We start from the raw sequence: 16,563 nt of genomic DNA, 5'->3' as shown, positions 1-16,563 counted from the left end.
TGATAAGTGTGTTTTCAAAGTCACAAACAGTGCTTCCAGACTTGGTATTGGTGAAACAGTTTTAGGTCTGACTGCAGTGTGATGATCAAGGACACCCTTATAAGATGAGTTCTCATTGGCACTCTTGTATTCTTGTCTTCATGACTCTCATACGTAATTTGTGACACAGTTCAGCATGATTACCTATGTATGTAAACTCAGACACCTTCATTTATGCAGTTTTTAATAGTGTTTGCTTAGATTAGTGTGCACTGTTATATGTGTTATTATTGCATGTTGACAACATTTTGCGGCCACTATTTGATGACTTAGATATCCCCTGAGGAAGCATTATTCTGTCCAACACAGCATGATGGTGTATGGTTTCTCACTTCATCAGATACGTCCCTCAGGATGGGCAGAGTATGATGCAATCATGGGCACTGTGCAGATTTCTCTGACTACATAATATCAGGACAGTTGTATTGACAAGCTACGTAATTTGACAGTAGGCACATTTCAGTTATCTACTGCACAGTTGATATGTCACATTACCCAGAGACAAATTTGTTGTGTAAGTGCTATTTATTGAAAAGTGCTGTAGTGCTATCTGTACATTGTCCATGATTGTGAATCCATTATAGTGACATCTTACATTGTGATCCAACACAAGGGTTTACCAAAATGCTTTTGACATGCTGGGGTGATGTTTCAGACAGTGCAGAGGGACAGAATTTGCCAATGAGTAGGAGAGAGACAATCACTGGGCTGGGTGACAAGATATACAGTGGTTTGCAGAACAGTGCTTGAGTACAGTTGTTGCAAGACTGGCAAGTTGCAAAGCGCAGGACCTTGGTAAATGTTGGCTATGTGGCAGGGACTAGTGCTTCCGGGTCATTTTCCTTGTGAATGTGATCTGTTCCATGTCTTCTTCTACTGATGTGTATGTTGCCTCCTCTGTCCTTGTTGTTGTTGGTTGTGAAGGGGCAACACACACCTCAGTGTTAGAAGACGTGGAGTCAGACATCCCGGTCGCTGCTCCCTGTGAAGGTCTTAAGGGCAGTATCTGCTGGTTCTTGAGAATAGCAGACACATCACGATGGTAGGCAGCCAGGTCGGCCCTGAGGGGTTCAATGTTGCATTCGTGCATGCATTGACAGGATTGCTGTTGTAGGTGTTGGGTCAACTGTATTACAGCTGTGCTGATTTCCTTCTGGGTTTTCTGCATTTCCTGCTAGATAGATGTTAGGGCTTGCATAGCTGCTGCCTCTAGGCTGGCTGCCATATTTTGCATCCCCACCCGCACCTCCTTGGCCAGCTCCCGCTGTACTCCAACTACAGTTCTCTCAAAGTTGGTGCCAGTGTCGTCTGAGTCCTTAGCTGTATTGGAGCTGGCAGGTCTTACAATTGGGGTGGTGGGTGGATCCTCTGCGATGGCTGCTTGTTCTGTGCTCATCCTTGTGACTGAAGGTGGGGTCTGGATGGTTTCAAGGACCTTTTGGATAGTCTCCTGGGGAATGTTTATCGGCTTGTCATCCATGTCATCAGGATAATCTGGGACAGGCATATCCGCAGGAGATCCATCTTCCTCTGCAGTGAAACAGGGTACAATTAGTGTGTCTGCGTTGTAGCAATTTTGATGTGTCATGCCTGCCTTTTGATGAATTCACTTTGTGATCTTGTTTCGTGTTAATTGCTCCAGTCCTTTAGATGGGCATTCTTCCAGGCCTATGTCCCACATATGTTATTGAGTTATTAGACTTGTCGGCATCATCTCTTCTAGGTGTTGGTTTTGGCCAAATAGAGAATTGCCACCTTCTTGTCCTACTCAAGCCTCCATCTACATCCATTCTCATGGTGAGACCTTTCACTGGCTGTGTGTGTTCTGATGGCACTGGCAGCACACTTAACAATCTGGACCTGCCCCAATCTCTGATCTTTCACATCCACTTAAATGTATTTGACATGTGGCATATCCTATGCATAGCAATGTTATGATACGTTATGGATGTTGGCATTGGTAATGTGTACTGCTGATGTTGGGGAATGTGTGTTACATTGGATTGCCCTGATAATCGTATCAGTTTCCTATTTCCTCCTCTGACTGTGCAGGTGTATTTCAGTGACCAGTTACATGTGCCCCCCCCTCAATGCTGTTGTCTGAGCAGTATGACATTTGGGATGTTGCATTGTTACCCAGGCACAGGATGGACCATGACATGTGCAGCATGGGTGTGTCCTTAGTGCTGTGTAGCTCCTATTGTTGTTTACATTGGCTGATGTTTGAGACAACTATGGGCATTGACATTTGACAGTACTGGGGCCTTTGTCTTGTTTCTGGGGATTGTTGAAGTTGTCATCCTCACCCCCTAATTTAGGTGTGTATGATCCATGGGGAGGTTACTGCCATTGGCTACTTGAGCTGCACACAGAGCAGAGGTGGTAGTGGCAACTGTTGTCGCAGTTACATTCCAGTTGTCAGTATGGCTAGAGGTTGTTAATAGGGCCCTAGTTAATGTAGGGGGTATGGTGGGTGACGTGTGCCGGGATGTCAGTTTGACGTTGTGGCCTTCCCTCCTGGCGTGCCCTTTGCTCCATCGTTGGCATGACAGCATGCCCCCATGGGACTGTTGTTGGTGTTGTGTAATGGTGTGCCCCATGTCTTCTCAGAACGGGCCATGCCCCCATGCCGTGCCCTTTTACCCATGCCACTCCATGTATAAGATTATTTCCATGCATTTTGTGGTCGTATCCCCCCCCCTGCTCACAGTTGACATTATTGCATTATAATTCCCCATACGACTTACCCTGCATGTGCGTTGTCTCCTGGTAGTCTGCGCTGTCCTGTCCTTGAATCCCTGTGACGATCTCCTCAGGGATTATGGCTGCGACCATCTCCTCCATGTGGTCCAGGGCCTCCTGTTGTGCTGGACTCCCGTCTGCAGTGCTGCCTTCCTGTTCCTGCCCATCTTTTCCTTGGTCCTGCGCTTGCAGTCATGCCAGCGTTTCTTGCACTCAATGACTGTTCTGCGTACTTCAGCCACACTGTTAATCTTGTTGACAATTTGTTGCCATATTGCCTCTCTCCTACTGATTGGCAACTTTGAGGTGACAAACAGTTGGTGCTGGTGTTCCGTCACCACTTTCACCAGAATTTCCTGCTCCTGTGCACTAAAGCGACACTTTCTTTTCTTCTTATAAGTGTCCTGGTTCTTGTGTGGGTCCTCCTGGCTGGTTCATGGTCTGTTGTCATCTTCCTGGGGTCTGTAGTGGCATCTGGGATCTATTTTGGCTCTCCTCTGGTGAAATGGTAGTGTTCGCAGTTTTTTTTTAACGCTATTGCGTCAAAAAACGGCGCATATCCGGTTTGCGGTGTCGTAAATCGACCCACAGTCATTTCCGCCACGTTAACGTCGTTTTGCTTTACGACTTGACGCTGCGGTGTGCGTAAAAAATAATGACTCCCACCTGTGGTTTGCCCACCATGCGTCAAAGTATAAATTTGACGTCCGCACGGCGCACCAAAATGGCGTTAGCCAGCTGTAATATTTTTGACGCAAAACTGCGCCGGCGCAGTTTTGCGTCAAAAAGTATAAATATGGCCCTCAGTCTGCTGATTCCTAGGTCTGCTGGCTTCCTGCATTCTCCTAGTTTCTCATGCATGTATGCACATAGGTGCCCTGCAATGGTGCCTTCGTCGGCAGTGGCTCCGGCATGTGGGAGACCTGTCTACTTCCACCATAATCTCCCCCAGCACTGCAGTACACGTGGCCGAGCGGGAGAACAAGGCAAACCTGAACAAGAGATGGCCTTTACTTCCTTTTCGACCATGACTACGGTAGTGTCAGATGCCTCACCCATGGGCACCCCTGCTTACTTTTTCCAAGCATTATTGTCTGTATTCTGAAGTGCGCAGGGACAGACACTTTGCCAGGTCTGTTCTGCACGATTTCCTAGTCTAATCGTCCATCCATCATTCTCCAGGGGTTGTGTATTGCTCTAACAGTTGTTCTACAGGTGAGAAATCTGCAGGTAGAAATATCCACCAAAAGAATTTCATGTTTTCAGATCCAGTCTGACGCCTGGGGTTGTTCTACAGGTGGGGATTCTGAAGGCAGATAGATTATCCACCAGAAAGATTGTTACCACAGGTAAGTAACTTTTTCTTTTGGCACGGCTAGCATTTTCAGTTGTTAGCCAGACCCATTAGCTTTGTCAATGCTTGTATTTAAGTTCTGGTGTATAGTCTATTATTTTCTTCTTATTGCTATTTTATTGACAAAGCCAAAAGTCTGGTTTGTAACTGACTGTGCAAGCCAGGCCTACTGGATTTGCCAGTGTTTGTTTTGTTAATAGGTTCATAGTTTGATGTAAACTTTAGTGGGCATTATTCTCACTGTCCCTTTAATTTTTGCATTATTTTATTTTGAGATTCTATTTGTTTAATTTCCTATGATTTTTAAGTTCCATTCGTCGTAGTTGTGTTGTATAATTGTTTATATACAGCGACCCTTGCCCTAGCCAAGGGTTTGCTTACCACGTCAAAGAGTGAATCAGCCATAAGCAGATCAATGTGGGCACAGAAAGGTCTAAAGTTTAATCCCAAAAAATTCAAAGAATGCAACACAAAATCCCTCAGTTTGAGAGATGGACCATTGTCCCACACATGCTATAGGCCCTCTACTAAGGCATTTTCCTATAAGGACCTCCACAGATAAATATTCATTGAAATGGAGTGCCTCTAAGATCTGTCCTGGTCTTCCCTTATGCACAGAGGGTCACACTATTCTAAGTTTAAAGGCTTAGGGCTCTCATTATAATTAGCTGGTTCCTGGTCATTCTGACTTATCCGAAGATACTGGACGCGAAGCCTTGTGCAGTGCTGCAGGCAGTTCCTGCACCTGGGCCAGCCTTACCTCCAGTTGCCAGGGATAGTCAAGTCACATCCCATCTCTTCTGACGACATTGTAGGAAGTGACATCACAAATCATCACCTCTGATAGCCTAACAGGACGTAATGTAATGTGACTTTGATTCTGACGATATCATAGATAGCAACATCACCAACGTTTAAAAAAGAGCAAAATTAGAACCAGGGTTAGTAAAATAACAAAAAAGTGATGGATGAAGTACACATCTGTTTTAGTTATTACACTTATTTCAACAGGGCTGCAATCATATCCGGGATGAAGCCATCACATACGCAGGAGCAGCCATCATTTGCCAGAGGGTCATCTTGTGCTGCCCAATTACAGCCCCCAGCGTCCAATTACTGCCCACAATGCCCGTCGCTGTGCCACATGAGAAGGAACAGCTATGTCTGAAAAGCACAAAGACCAGGAACAGTTTTAGCTGTAGCAGTGCAGGCTTCAGTCATACTTATAGACTCCTGCTAGGAGAGCTAGGGGAATTCTCCCCTGAGCGAAAATGCTGGGAAAAATTGAGTCAGGTTTCACACGAATTGGCTCAAAAGCCAGAGGTATGCCAAGCCAATGTAGCCTGGTGCTACCCAAGAGGTGACCCTATTGTATTCAAAATGTGCTGTTTTCTCCCCCTGTGTGTCAGTGTCTAGACCCTGTATAAAATGTGTGTGCACCCTTATGCCAAGAATTACATACAGTGTGCCAGTGTCATACGTTTGTCAAGAAATACATACAGTATGCCACTGAATTGTCATTTTCACTCACATACTTGCTCGCATGCTCTCTCTTACACACTGTCTCACTCTCTCTCCAACACACACTCACTATACAGATTACTGTTAAATAAAAGCACAAACTAGAAAAGATAACATTTTGAAATGTTTACCTACAAAGACTCCCTATTGCAGCTTTGCCTGTTCCATGTAGCGGTTTCGTTCCTACTTGATTTCACTTAATTTGACACATTGTGTCCATAGTCATCCCAAATGGCTACACTGTAGTGAAGCTTCCGTGCACCATGGGCCTGAGATGGGTTGCTTTGTCACTGGACAAATTATAACAGTTGTTTTGCAACTGTTTACAATCTCAGTTACCTAAGCCACAGTGTGCTCTTATTTTAAAAGATTAGGTGCACCCTGGAAAATAGATTTCTCTTTTCCCAGTGCGTCTTGGTCACTGCAGAGGGCAGGGGTAGTAAGAACAAAGTCAGGGGTCGCAACAGAGAGCCCAGGGGTCACAACTGCGACCTCTAAATCGGGAAACATCCTTAACAACGCGTCCTTAAGGATGTGGACGTTTCGCATGCAAGCGTAACTACGCTTGCCTGAACAACGCATTACTTTTTCTGTGCCTTAACCATGCATGTGCTAAACTACGCATATGCGTGGTTAAGGCGCAGAAGAAGCCAAGCGTTGTTTGAGAGAGGACGCGGTGAGGTAAGTGGGGCTTGGGCAGGGGTGGGGTGGATTAGGGGACTTCGGTGGGTGGGGTTGGATGCCGGCAATTTATTTTTAAGGGACGGGGGTGAGGGGTTTAGGTATTTTTTTAAGGGCTTAGGGTGGGGGGGGCAGGGTCGTTTATTTTTAAAGGGGTGGGGTAAGGTTTATAAAATAGCGGGAGAAGAGGAGGAAGGATCGGGAGAGGACGCCGTGAGGTAAGTGGGGTTGGGGCAGGGTTGGTGGGTAGTTTTTAGCGGTGGTGGTGCATTTAGGGCTTAGGGTCGGCGGGGGTGTTGGGGTACTTTCGTTTTTAGGGGAAGGGGCGGGAGGGTCGGTATGTTTTTTTAGGGCTCAGTGTGGGTGGGGGGTCAGTGATTTAGTTTTTGGGGGTGGGGATCAGGATATTTTTTTTTAGGGCTTAGTGTGGGTGGGGGAGTCAGGGTAGTTTACTTAATGGGTGAAGGTTTTAGGGCTCAGGGCGGGTGGGAGTGTCGGGGTAGTTTTGGGGATGGGGATTGTTTTTTTTTAGGGCGGGTAGGGGTCGGGGTAGTTTACGTTTTAGGTGCGGGGTGGGTGGGTCGGGATAGTTTGGTTTTTTGGGTGGGTGTGGGGTGTTGTGGTAGTTTAGTTTTATGGGCCAGGGGTGTGGGGATCGGGGTAGTGTTTTTTTAGAGTTCAGGGCAGTTGGGGGGTTGGGGTACTTTAGTTTATAGCGTAGAGGTGGGGTTGGGATAGATTTTAATTTTTTAGGGCTCAGGGCAGGTGGGGGGTCGAGGTAGTTTAGATATTAGAAGTGGGATAGTTTTGGGTTTCAGGGCAGGTGGGGGGAGGTTTCATGACAGAACCACGCATGCTGTTTCACATGCTTTTACAACGAAATTCGTTGTAAATACATGCGTGGTAAAGGCTTGCATGGAAACAATGTGGTTGTGGTGCCGACTGTGTTGTTAAGGCTTGCGATGTTCCAGCATGTGTGATTCCATCATACAACCCCCTAAATGATGTGTATGCTGCTTCCGCCCCAGAGTCCCGTCTGCTTCACGGAAAAACAGCCTTGACCACGCGCTGCAGTTAGAATGCAGCCATTACAAAGAATGCAACTTTACCACGCATGTTGTTGCACCAACATGCCTTAGGGAAAGCAGCATTGGACTTTAATGTCCAACACTTTCCCTACTGCAACGCAGACTGGAGTTTGTATAGTAAATTATACCGCTCCAAAGTCCAGTGCTTCCCTCTGAGGCATGTTGTTGAAATGATATGTGAGGTAAAGAAATGCGTGCTTATGACAGTTGAAAAACATGCTGAGTAATGTCATGCCTAGTAAAGGCATGCATTGTTCTGCCATACAACCCTGCACCACAGCCCTTTAATTAGCCCAATTACGTATGTTCCAAGCTGGTGGTTTATGAGTGCTGATTGGGGCCTATTATTTATACAGAAAGTGGTAAAAACATGTAGAATTTGACGTGGTATTCCCAGGTCTGTACGTTATTCTCTAATAACTCTGAAATCCCTGAATTTGGATGCAGGGATACCAGTCCGAACTGGAGATTCCGCCTCCTTGTAGCTTCGCACCTAAAGTAGGAAAACTCGTAATGAGGCTCTAAGTGCCTGATCTAGAAAATTGGGGTAGCTTATATTCCTTCAGAAGTAAAAATGACTTAATTTCCTTTACAACAATAAAATTGATGACAACTGCAGTGTTTGCTCTATTTCTTAGAAAACAATAAAGATATGTTTAAAACAAAAAACCTATGAACTCTATAAGAGGATTCGCGTTGGAGAAACTGCCTTTACTGATGTTAATTGCTCCAGCAGTCTAGTAGAAACCACACTAATAAAATAATCTACTATATTTCCATCTAACTACCCATACTCTTTGCCTAGCCTCCTCTTTTTATGTTTCATAATTTCTTAGAAATATGTGCAGTTATGCAACGTATTGTTGTCTTTTCATTTTGTCTGTGTAAGGGCCCGAAGAGACTAAATTGAAACTTGTGAAAGTGGTCATTAGCTCCAGGCCTCATCCTTGCCTTATAAACAGGGGGCGTTATTTACAAACATTCTGGCATAGGGCGGAGCAGCAAGCCTTTTTTGCTGCCCCGTCCTATGCCAAATCGAAAGGGCAGGCATGTACCGTGTCTATGAGATGCAGTGCATTTCTGTCCTTTCAGCCAGCGCAAGAAATTGCTGCTGAGCACCAAAGCAGATGCCCTTACACCAGGGTGCAAGAGTCTCTGTGTTGTTAGCATGATTGTTTTTGCGCAGGAAGGGGCACAATCCAGCAAAAAAAACAATCAATGGAGGCGTTTTTCTCTATGTGTGCTCCAGAATGCAGCACACATAGAACGGTGAAAAAACAAGGGGAAATAAAGTTATTTCTCTTTGTTATGGCTCCCCTGGGGAGGTGTACAGTTCTGACGCTTTCCTAGGTTTGCAGATCTTGTAAATGTGGGAATGTGTCGAAACCCATGGGTGTTGCTTGGGAAAACCCCCGCAATGCCCATGGAACGCCAACTTAACATAGGGTAAGGCAGCACAGCGCTTTGCGCTGCCTTACTCCATATCTGTGAGGCCATGCAGAGCCACTCAGGGTGGCGTTGCGGCACCTTATAGATATGATTGAGCAGCCTGCTCCACCGGAGCGTCATAGAAGTGATGCTCCGGTGGCGCACGCCTCTTGTAAATAAGGCCCTGGATATGCTTAGGAGCTGGGTTGGATGCATCACCAGGGCCCACACGTTGGATGCTGATCTTGAGATTAGTGGTTTTGTTCTGTAACATTTCATTGTTTTATGAAAAGCCTCATCTTTTCGAACTGTATTAACATAGCTGAACATATGTGACTACAGACATTACATAATATATGCATAAATGGCCTTTTAAACAACAACATCTTTGTTCCTTCAGGGCTGGTTGACACTCTGCTCAAACTATGAATCTGCATTATCAATTAATATAGTTGCAGTGGGCATTAGTTTGTGCCAGGGATAAGGGCACCTTCATGGAGTGTTACATCTTGGTATGAGAAAGCTATGATTTCATGGGCTTTGGAGCATGGACGAGCCATGCTATATGAGGTGTTTAGGACAGTTGGGGGAATCCAATGTGGAGGAGAGACATTGGTCAACTTAAGCCTTTGTTTCATCTCACCTTGACCTCCAACCACCTCCACCTGCTCGAGCTGGTTCCTGGTTTTCCCACCCTCATAACCCTTTAAGTTATGTTTTGATTCAGTGCGGTAGCTGAGGTTGAGGTATGTAACCTGCTTGCAAGTCAGTGAGCTACAGCTTTTCTTTCTAGTGGTTATGTAATTATTAAATGCACTAAGACTTTTTCCTTTAGTGCATGCTTACCCCATAAGGCTTGGAACTGAGGCAAAGATTTACAAAGGATTTACATCAAATTTGTGTTACTTTTTTAAAGCAAACCCAACACAAATCCTTTTTGGGGATCTACAAAATAATGCAAATAAGTATTTGCATTGGTTTGAAAGGAAACGTAACGCAAAACAGAGCTAAGCACTGCTTTACATTACTTAGCATCAAGGGGTGTTACATGGGTGACGCATGGGCGTTCCCATGCATTTACCAATAATTTTTGATGCAAAGCCCTATCTACTAACATTGCTACACAGGGTTTTGGGCCAAAACATAATGCTGCTGGAAAGCAGGCTTCAGAAGGAAATTTGTTTTTATTTATTTTATTTTCAAACTTTGCATGAGTGCTGCACTGTACAGCACACATAAAACACAGGAAACGTTTTAAAACTTGTCTAGTCATAGTATTTTGTACTGGAAAGGTACCAATTCATTACAAAATCCATGCTAGATTCTCACACACACAATTGCACTACTCTGTAGATATGGCGCTCTCCTGCTCTCTCCCTATCACGTAACACAGCGCAGTACTTTGAGTGGTGCGTGCGTTGGGTGATACATTTGCAAATCTGGGCCGGAGTCTCTATGCGTAAAGCACAACCTCTGTTCTATCTGGTATGCCCATTTTGCCTATATTGTTTCATCTTCTGGTGTCCATGACACCACCTAATACTTGCATGACACCCAATCTGGAATACCCAGAATATGTCTACAGTAGAATACAGGTAGAATAATCTCAGGTAAGAGAGTTTTATTAAAAAGTATCCTAGAAATATTGGCAAAAGAATCAGAAATGGAGCTTCAAAAATTACAAATAACTGAAATCCAAGACTCATGTCTGGACAGCTCTTGCACCTCAGGAAAAGGCAGTTCAGTCGCTGCAGTAGATCTGAAATTTTGCTGCATAGTTTGAAAACTCAATAAACAACTGCAACTGTAGGCACACAAAAATAGTCCTCGATCAGTCCTCACTTGGCTTTCCGGTCCGTTAATGCGCAAGTGAACTATATTAAGTGCAACAATACCTTCCAGGGTTCCAAAGGGCAGGCCTGTCTCCAAGTTGGTTAAGTTATTTTTTTGTCCTATAATGATCATCAGGCAATGGACTGGATCTTTTTGCTAACGCTTACAAAATGCATTTTTCTTCGAAAGAGACAAAAATAAACCACATCATATTTAGAAAGTACATCTTTTCAAGCATTAATCCAAAATAGTTAAAAATATGCCATTCAATACCATTTAAATTCTGATTTTTACATTTGTACAGTGCCTATAAAATGATGCTTCCAGATGATTGTCGTAAGAGAAATGTGAACCATACAGACTCATCTAACATTAAAAAATGGGCTGCAATAAATAAATATTTACACAATGAAAAGTACTTGTATCACAGGTTACTGTGGGTAGCCGCAGTCAGCCACAACATCAGTGTATTACTGCGCTGCTCTGTTTAGCGTTCGACAGTGCTTTCTGTACAGTTCTCTGGGTAGACCTCGCCGCCATTTTCTACTGAGTTCTTATGTCTACACTAAAATTATCGGGTAGATCACAGCTCAGCCCCCTCACAAAACAAAGGTGCCATTTTGCAATCAGGAGGAGAAGGTAGAAATTCTCTCTCTCACGCTTCTAGATCTGAGATTTCATATAGTTCTTTAAGTTTGTCAAACTTGGAGCCCCAGTCTCTGAGGTAATCATAATTCAAGTCTTCATCCACACTGCTGGAGTCCAGTGAGCTCAGGCTTCCGGCCAGCGATCCATGGCCCTCCAAGCAGTAGATGTGCAGGAGGTCAGCCGGGCAGTTTTTTGGGTCGTTGTCCGCTTCCCAAATGATGTGTGAGACGTATTCTTTGAAGTCTGGTAATCCAGCTGTGGCCGAATGTGGTCCTTTTTGTTGTGGGCTTTTCTTTAGTGTAGAACACATCAACTGCTTGGGGCCTGCCTGTGCCTTGTGCAGTAGCTCTTTGGCTCCCACTGGTGACTGGGGCATAATGGTACGCAGTGGTCTTTTCAGCTCATGCATGTCATAAGCATTCTGAAATTATAAATGCAAAAATAAGTATCACATTATCATGTGTTTCCACCATGCAGAAATAGCTACATCAGGATGACCTATTTCAAGAAGAAAGCAGTTGTCGGATTTTAGTTGGGACTTAGTTTTGTGGCAAAGTATAATATTTCTAATACACAAGGCAGACTTAGTAAGTGACATCTACTCAGTTCTGGAGCTATGGTGGCAGCTTCAGCTGTCCAGCACCATAAAATAAGTTAATAATTAAAAACATGTACTCTATTAGAGCAACCAAGCTTATCTTATTTGCACTGTTACAACACATAGTCGGTCAAGCAATGCTCGCAAATACTCAAATAAGTCAATAAAATAAAGCATTATAAAGAAATGGAAAATCCCAGGAAATCAGTAAATTCAAAACAGTCAGACTCTACAGTTTTTCAAAGGGGGCATTCTACCGTTAGCAGGTCCACCAGAGTTATGCGATTGTGCGGCTGCAGTGATTATTGCATAGGTATACATTTGCCACATAATCTGTCATCTGCATAATCTGCAGATTTTAACAAAAAAAATGTTTCTAGCTCAAACGGTTCAAAAGTTACAAAAAATACAGCCCTTTGAAATTGTTGACTGGTCAATTTTCTGTAGCTTATTGATGTGTTTGGGTGCTAAACTGGTACTAATGAGTAGCAACTAATGCCCAGACAGTGTTAACAAGTTTAAACATGAGAAAATAATGTACTACTATCCCAAAATGTGCTACATAATACTGCATAATATACTTTTTCTTGCCACATAATTTACTCAACCCTGCTGCATAATTGGCTATCCTCTGCCACATAATTCTTGAGGCCTTAACCATTAGGAGAGCAGAGAAGAGGCTGAGCGGCTGATTTAACTCACCTGCTTTGTTACAACAAAAATCTGTAGTTACCCACATATGAATATATTACTCAACAACTGGTGAAAAGTAAAAGTCTTTTAAACATGACAGGTTACGTAGAAACGTATGCTTGTACTTGGTCCATCGGCCCCATGATACCACCTTCTATTGAAAAGCAAGAGTAGCATTACGGGTCTGGAAGTGTGTAATGAAGTTTAAGCACATGGACCCTGATTTATGCTTTTTGACGCAAACCTGCGTTAGTGCAGGTTTGCATCAAAACATTTACTGCCGGCTAGCACCATTTCTGCTGGGTGTCATATTTAAGGAATGATGGTAGCAGGCGGTAAGGCCCGGTTAGCGTCAAAATAAATTACGCGAACCAGGCGGGGGAGGCGTAGGGGAAACAGGAGGTTGTGTGTTGAAGAATGGCGCTTGTCAGGTTAGAGTTAGAAAAATGACGCTAACCTGACTAGCGTCATTTTTTGACGCACAACCCCCATGGACATGACTCCTGTCTTAGTAAACACAGGAGTCATGTCCCCCTGCCCAATGGCCATGCCCAGGAGACCTATGTCCTCTGGGCATGGCCACTGGGCACAGTGCCATGTATGGGGGCCCAAGTTAGTCCCTCCCATGGCACTTTAAAAAACAACACAAAAAAAAACTTACCTGGACTTACCTGGGATGGGTCTCCCAATCCTTAGGTGTCCTCCAGGGGTGCGTAGGGGTGGGTGGGGGTGTCCCTTGGGGCAAGGAAGGGCACCTGTGGTCTGCTTCCATGGTCTCTGACCATGGAAATAAGCCCACAGGTCCCCTAACGCCTGCGCTGACCCAGGCGTTAAATAATGGAGCTGAGGAAGCTTAGCGCCATTACTTAAACCCCTCCTCCTCCTCCTGTGCGTGATTTTTGCACTGGAGGATAAATAAGACGCTAAGGCCCGGGAACGCCTACCTTGCATCTCATTGACACAAGGTAGGTTTTCACTGTAGAAAATAACGTTAACTCCAATATGTTGACACGAGGCGGGTCTAGCGTCAAAATATAAATATGGAGTTAAATCTGCGCTGGATTTACGTTAAAAAAAAAAAAAAAAACACAAATCCGGCGCAAACAGAGTATAAGTATGCCCCATGGTTCTTTAAAGTGCAGTCCTCATTAGGCCTGCCTCCGCCCCCTTTTATCCAGATGTGTACACTGCTAAACTCTGTGCTCGGTTTTGGCAACTGTAGCCAGTAGGTCAGTTTCTATTTTAACTGGTTTAAGCCTGTTCAACCTTTAATTTGTATAGTACTGACAAGGAATAAGGACTGGCAAAGGCCTAATCAGATTGATTCAGACAATTCCTAATCCACCTCAATACTTAGATGAACTCGAAGCTTTCCTTGGTAACTGTTACCTAAGAGCAGGAATGACCTAATCTAGTATTAAAATAATTGCTATTCCTTTATAGCCCAGAACGTAAGCATTGAGTTAATACCCCAGGGTCAGATTAATCATAGTGTTTTGTTGCCCTTCCATCACGCAAGGTAACACAAGGGCAATGCGACACCAAAGTCAGATTTACCAAGCAATGCAAGGCCACTTTGCGTGGCCCTGATAAGCATGGTAAATCTGGAGTAATGCAAGATGCTGCAAGTCACTGCCTTGTATCACTGCCCTGGGAAGGCGTTCTATGTGTGGAGCATGGGTGTTCCTACACATCCATCCATGGTTTATCATGCATTCCCAGATTTACCATGAGTGGTAGACCTGGGAATGCGTCAAAATTCTATGCCTTCCTAGAGGAGGCGTAACGAGGAGAAATATGTTGAGCTCTCCTCGATTTTTCCTCTTTATACGTGTGCTGCATTCTGCAGCATGTGTAGAAAGAAGAACCTCAGAGGATTGTTGTTATGCAAGAAGGTATCCCTTCCTGCACAAAAACATCCGGCCTACAACGCAGGCACCCTTGCACCATGGCACAAGGCAGCACATAGTGCACCAGCGTAAGGAAAGGACAGGAATGTGCCATATAATGTTACACATGGCACATTCCTGTCCTCTCCCTTTCAGTCGGCGCAGCAAGATGTCTGGCTCTGTTGTGTGAAAGTTTGATAAATCTAGGCCTCATTACTCATGACCATGTTGGCCCCTTTACAGCTCTTTCTACTTGGTATCTGGTTCTGCTTTGTTCCCAGGCTGTGATTATTACAGAGTATCTAAGACACTAGTTATGTCGAGCTCCAGTATCAATCGCAAACTCAAATGTCACTGCACTTCTATAGGTTATTCATTTTATTTTGATTCTCTTGTTTAAGTTAAAAATATAAAAATGCTTAATTAAATCATTAACCTTGGAGCATATAGAATTAATTGAAGAATACAGACTACCTGCAGTGCAGATTTTCCTTGTATGTGTCATGTGACCCACACGCCACTTTGCAAGAGAGTGACAATAACTGTATCTTCAGTTAAGGTACTTAATTTTTCTCACTTCAAGAATATGTAATGCTGGGTCAATAGTGCTTCCAGGTAAACTATTCCAGTGGTGCTGACAACTGAAAGGGGGCAACAAGGTCCTGTATATAGTGCATCACTATAAGTAAGTGCCAGGGACATCTGTTTGTTAAGAGTGGTAACTAATGTTGATAACTATGATTTCAGTTCAGTGCTAATCGACCTAGGGGTCGGTCGTACAATTCCCATTTGCAAACCCGGGATGTGCAGTTTACTCACTGACTGGGTTGCAATAACCTATTTACTAACAATTTTCAACACAGATTGTCCATTTGCAAAACCACCTACCCAATACATAATATAGGGTTATTATATTATAGACAGTTCATAATGTGCAACACCCAGGGATGAGCTGTAAATGCGAGTATGGAGGCCTGCAAGGCACAGCAGACCCCTGTCCCTGCATTTGCACTCCCAAATAAGGAACTTTTTATTTTTTAAATCAGCCCGTGTCAATTAAAGGCACAGGTGCTGCTTTCCATACAAAAGGTTTCCTGTTTGGGAAGACATAGGAGGAAGCAGGCAGAGGCCCCGCAGACCACTTCTTGCTCCCCCCAAGGCCACCACATAAATCACAAAGGGGTAGCTGTCGTAAGGGGACACCCTCCACTTTGCAAAGGAGTTACCACACCCCCAACTCTGGGGTTGGTAACAGATCAATGGTTGGTGACTGCAGTTGCACCCACAGATCATTAATACATCACCACCTGAATCGCAAAGAGGAGAGGTATGCCCCTTACAGTTTTCAGTTTGGAAAGAGCGCATCAAGCTATTTCCAACTCCTAAAAGGGCTTTTGTACATTAAGAAAACCCCTTTTTCGGGCACAAACCATGTGATTTTTGCGAATCACATGATATGTGGCCTCAGCAAGGCTTTGTAGATCCGGCCAAGGGATCCTTAAGACAGTGGGAATGTATTGACCCCACAATTCCCAGCTGTGGACAATTTCTGTTATTGTGGGATCTTTTTGCCCTTTAGGAAGCTGCAGATTGCAATGGGAAAAACTCCTGTTGGTCCGAGATATACCGCTGTCCTTGAAATCCCGTGTGTTAGACACACAGTTCTTTGCTGGGCATTGCCCCGTGGGAAGGACCACACTCAGAGATACCATTTTGTTCTTCTCCTCACTCCTAGCAGTGAAGGGAGCTTATGCTTGTGGCCATGGAGGCGCATGGACAAGTCAAGCACAGTCGAGTGTAGTACTATAGATAACTTGGAAATAAGGCATCAGCGCTGTACCTGATCGTGCTCTCCGCCACCTTCTTCGTTGTAGTTCAGGACGTTTTCTCTGATGTCCTCCCAGCTTTCATGTTCAGCAGGAATGTGGTAAACACCGCCTTTCCGAAACTTTGAGCTTCCCCACTGACTCCACACTGTGTAAGAGACCAGCAGAGCTGAAATGATAGGGGCGGGAGCTGAATGATGGGCGCCGGGAACAGACATCCAAT

General features: G+C 44.5%; 1 protein-coding gene across 2 annotated transcripts in view; it reads right to left on the bottom strand.

Moving 5' to 3' along the window:
• Positions 1-10,459: 10,459 nt before the first annotated feature.
• Positions 10,460-16,563, bottom strand: part of LOC138282681 (neural-cadherin-like) — a 380,719-nt gene continuing 374,615 nt past the window's right edge. Inside the window, exons 32-33 of one of the 2 annotated variants that reach the window (XM_069220493.1) lie at positions 16,355-16,509; positions 10,460-11,755 (exon numbers count right to left, since the gene is read on the bottom strand). In XM_069220493.1, the coding sequence (XP_069076594.1) occupies positions 11,342-11,755; positions 16,355-16,509 (569 nt within the window). In that variant the 3' untranslated portion in view covers positions 10,460-11,341. The remainder of the gene's footprint in view (positions 11,756-16,354; positions 16,510-16,563) is intronic. The other variant, XM_069220494.1, reaches the window with a different exon arrangement.

Source organism: Pleurodeles waltl, chromosome 2_2 (assembly GCF_031143425.1).
Source record: "Pleurodeles waltl isolate 20211129_DDA chromosome 2_2, aPleWal1.hap1.20221129, whole genome shotgun sequence".
In the NCBI taxonomy this organism is placed as follows: Eukaryota; Metazoa; Chordata; class Amphibia; order Caudata; family Salamandridae; genus Pleurodeles; species Pleurodeles waltl.
Note: the sequence above shows the minus strand (reverse complement) of the source record. Positions and strands in the feature narration are given on the sequence as shown.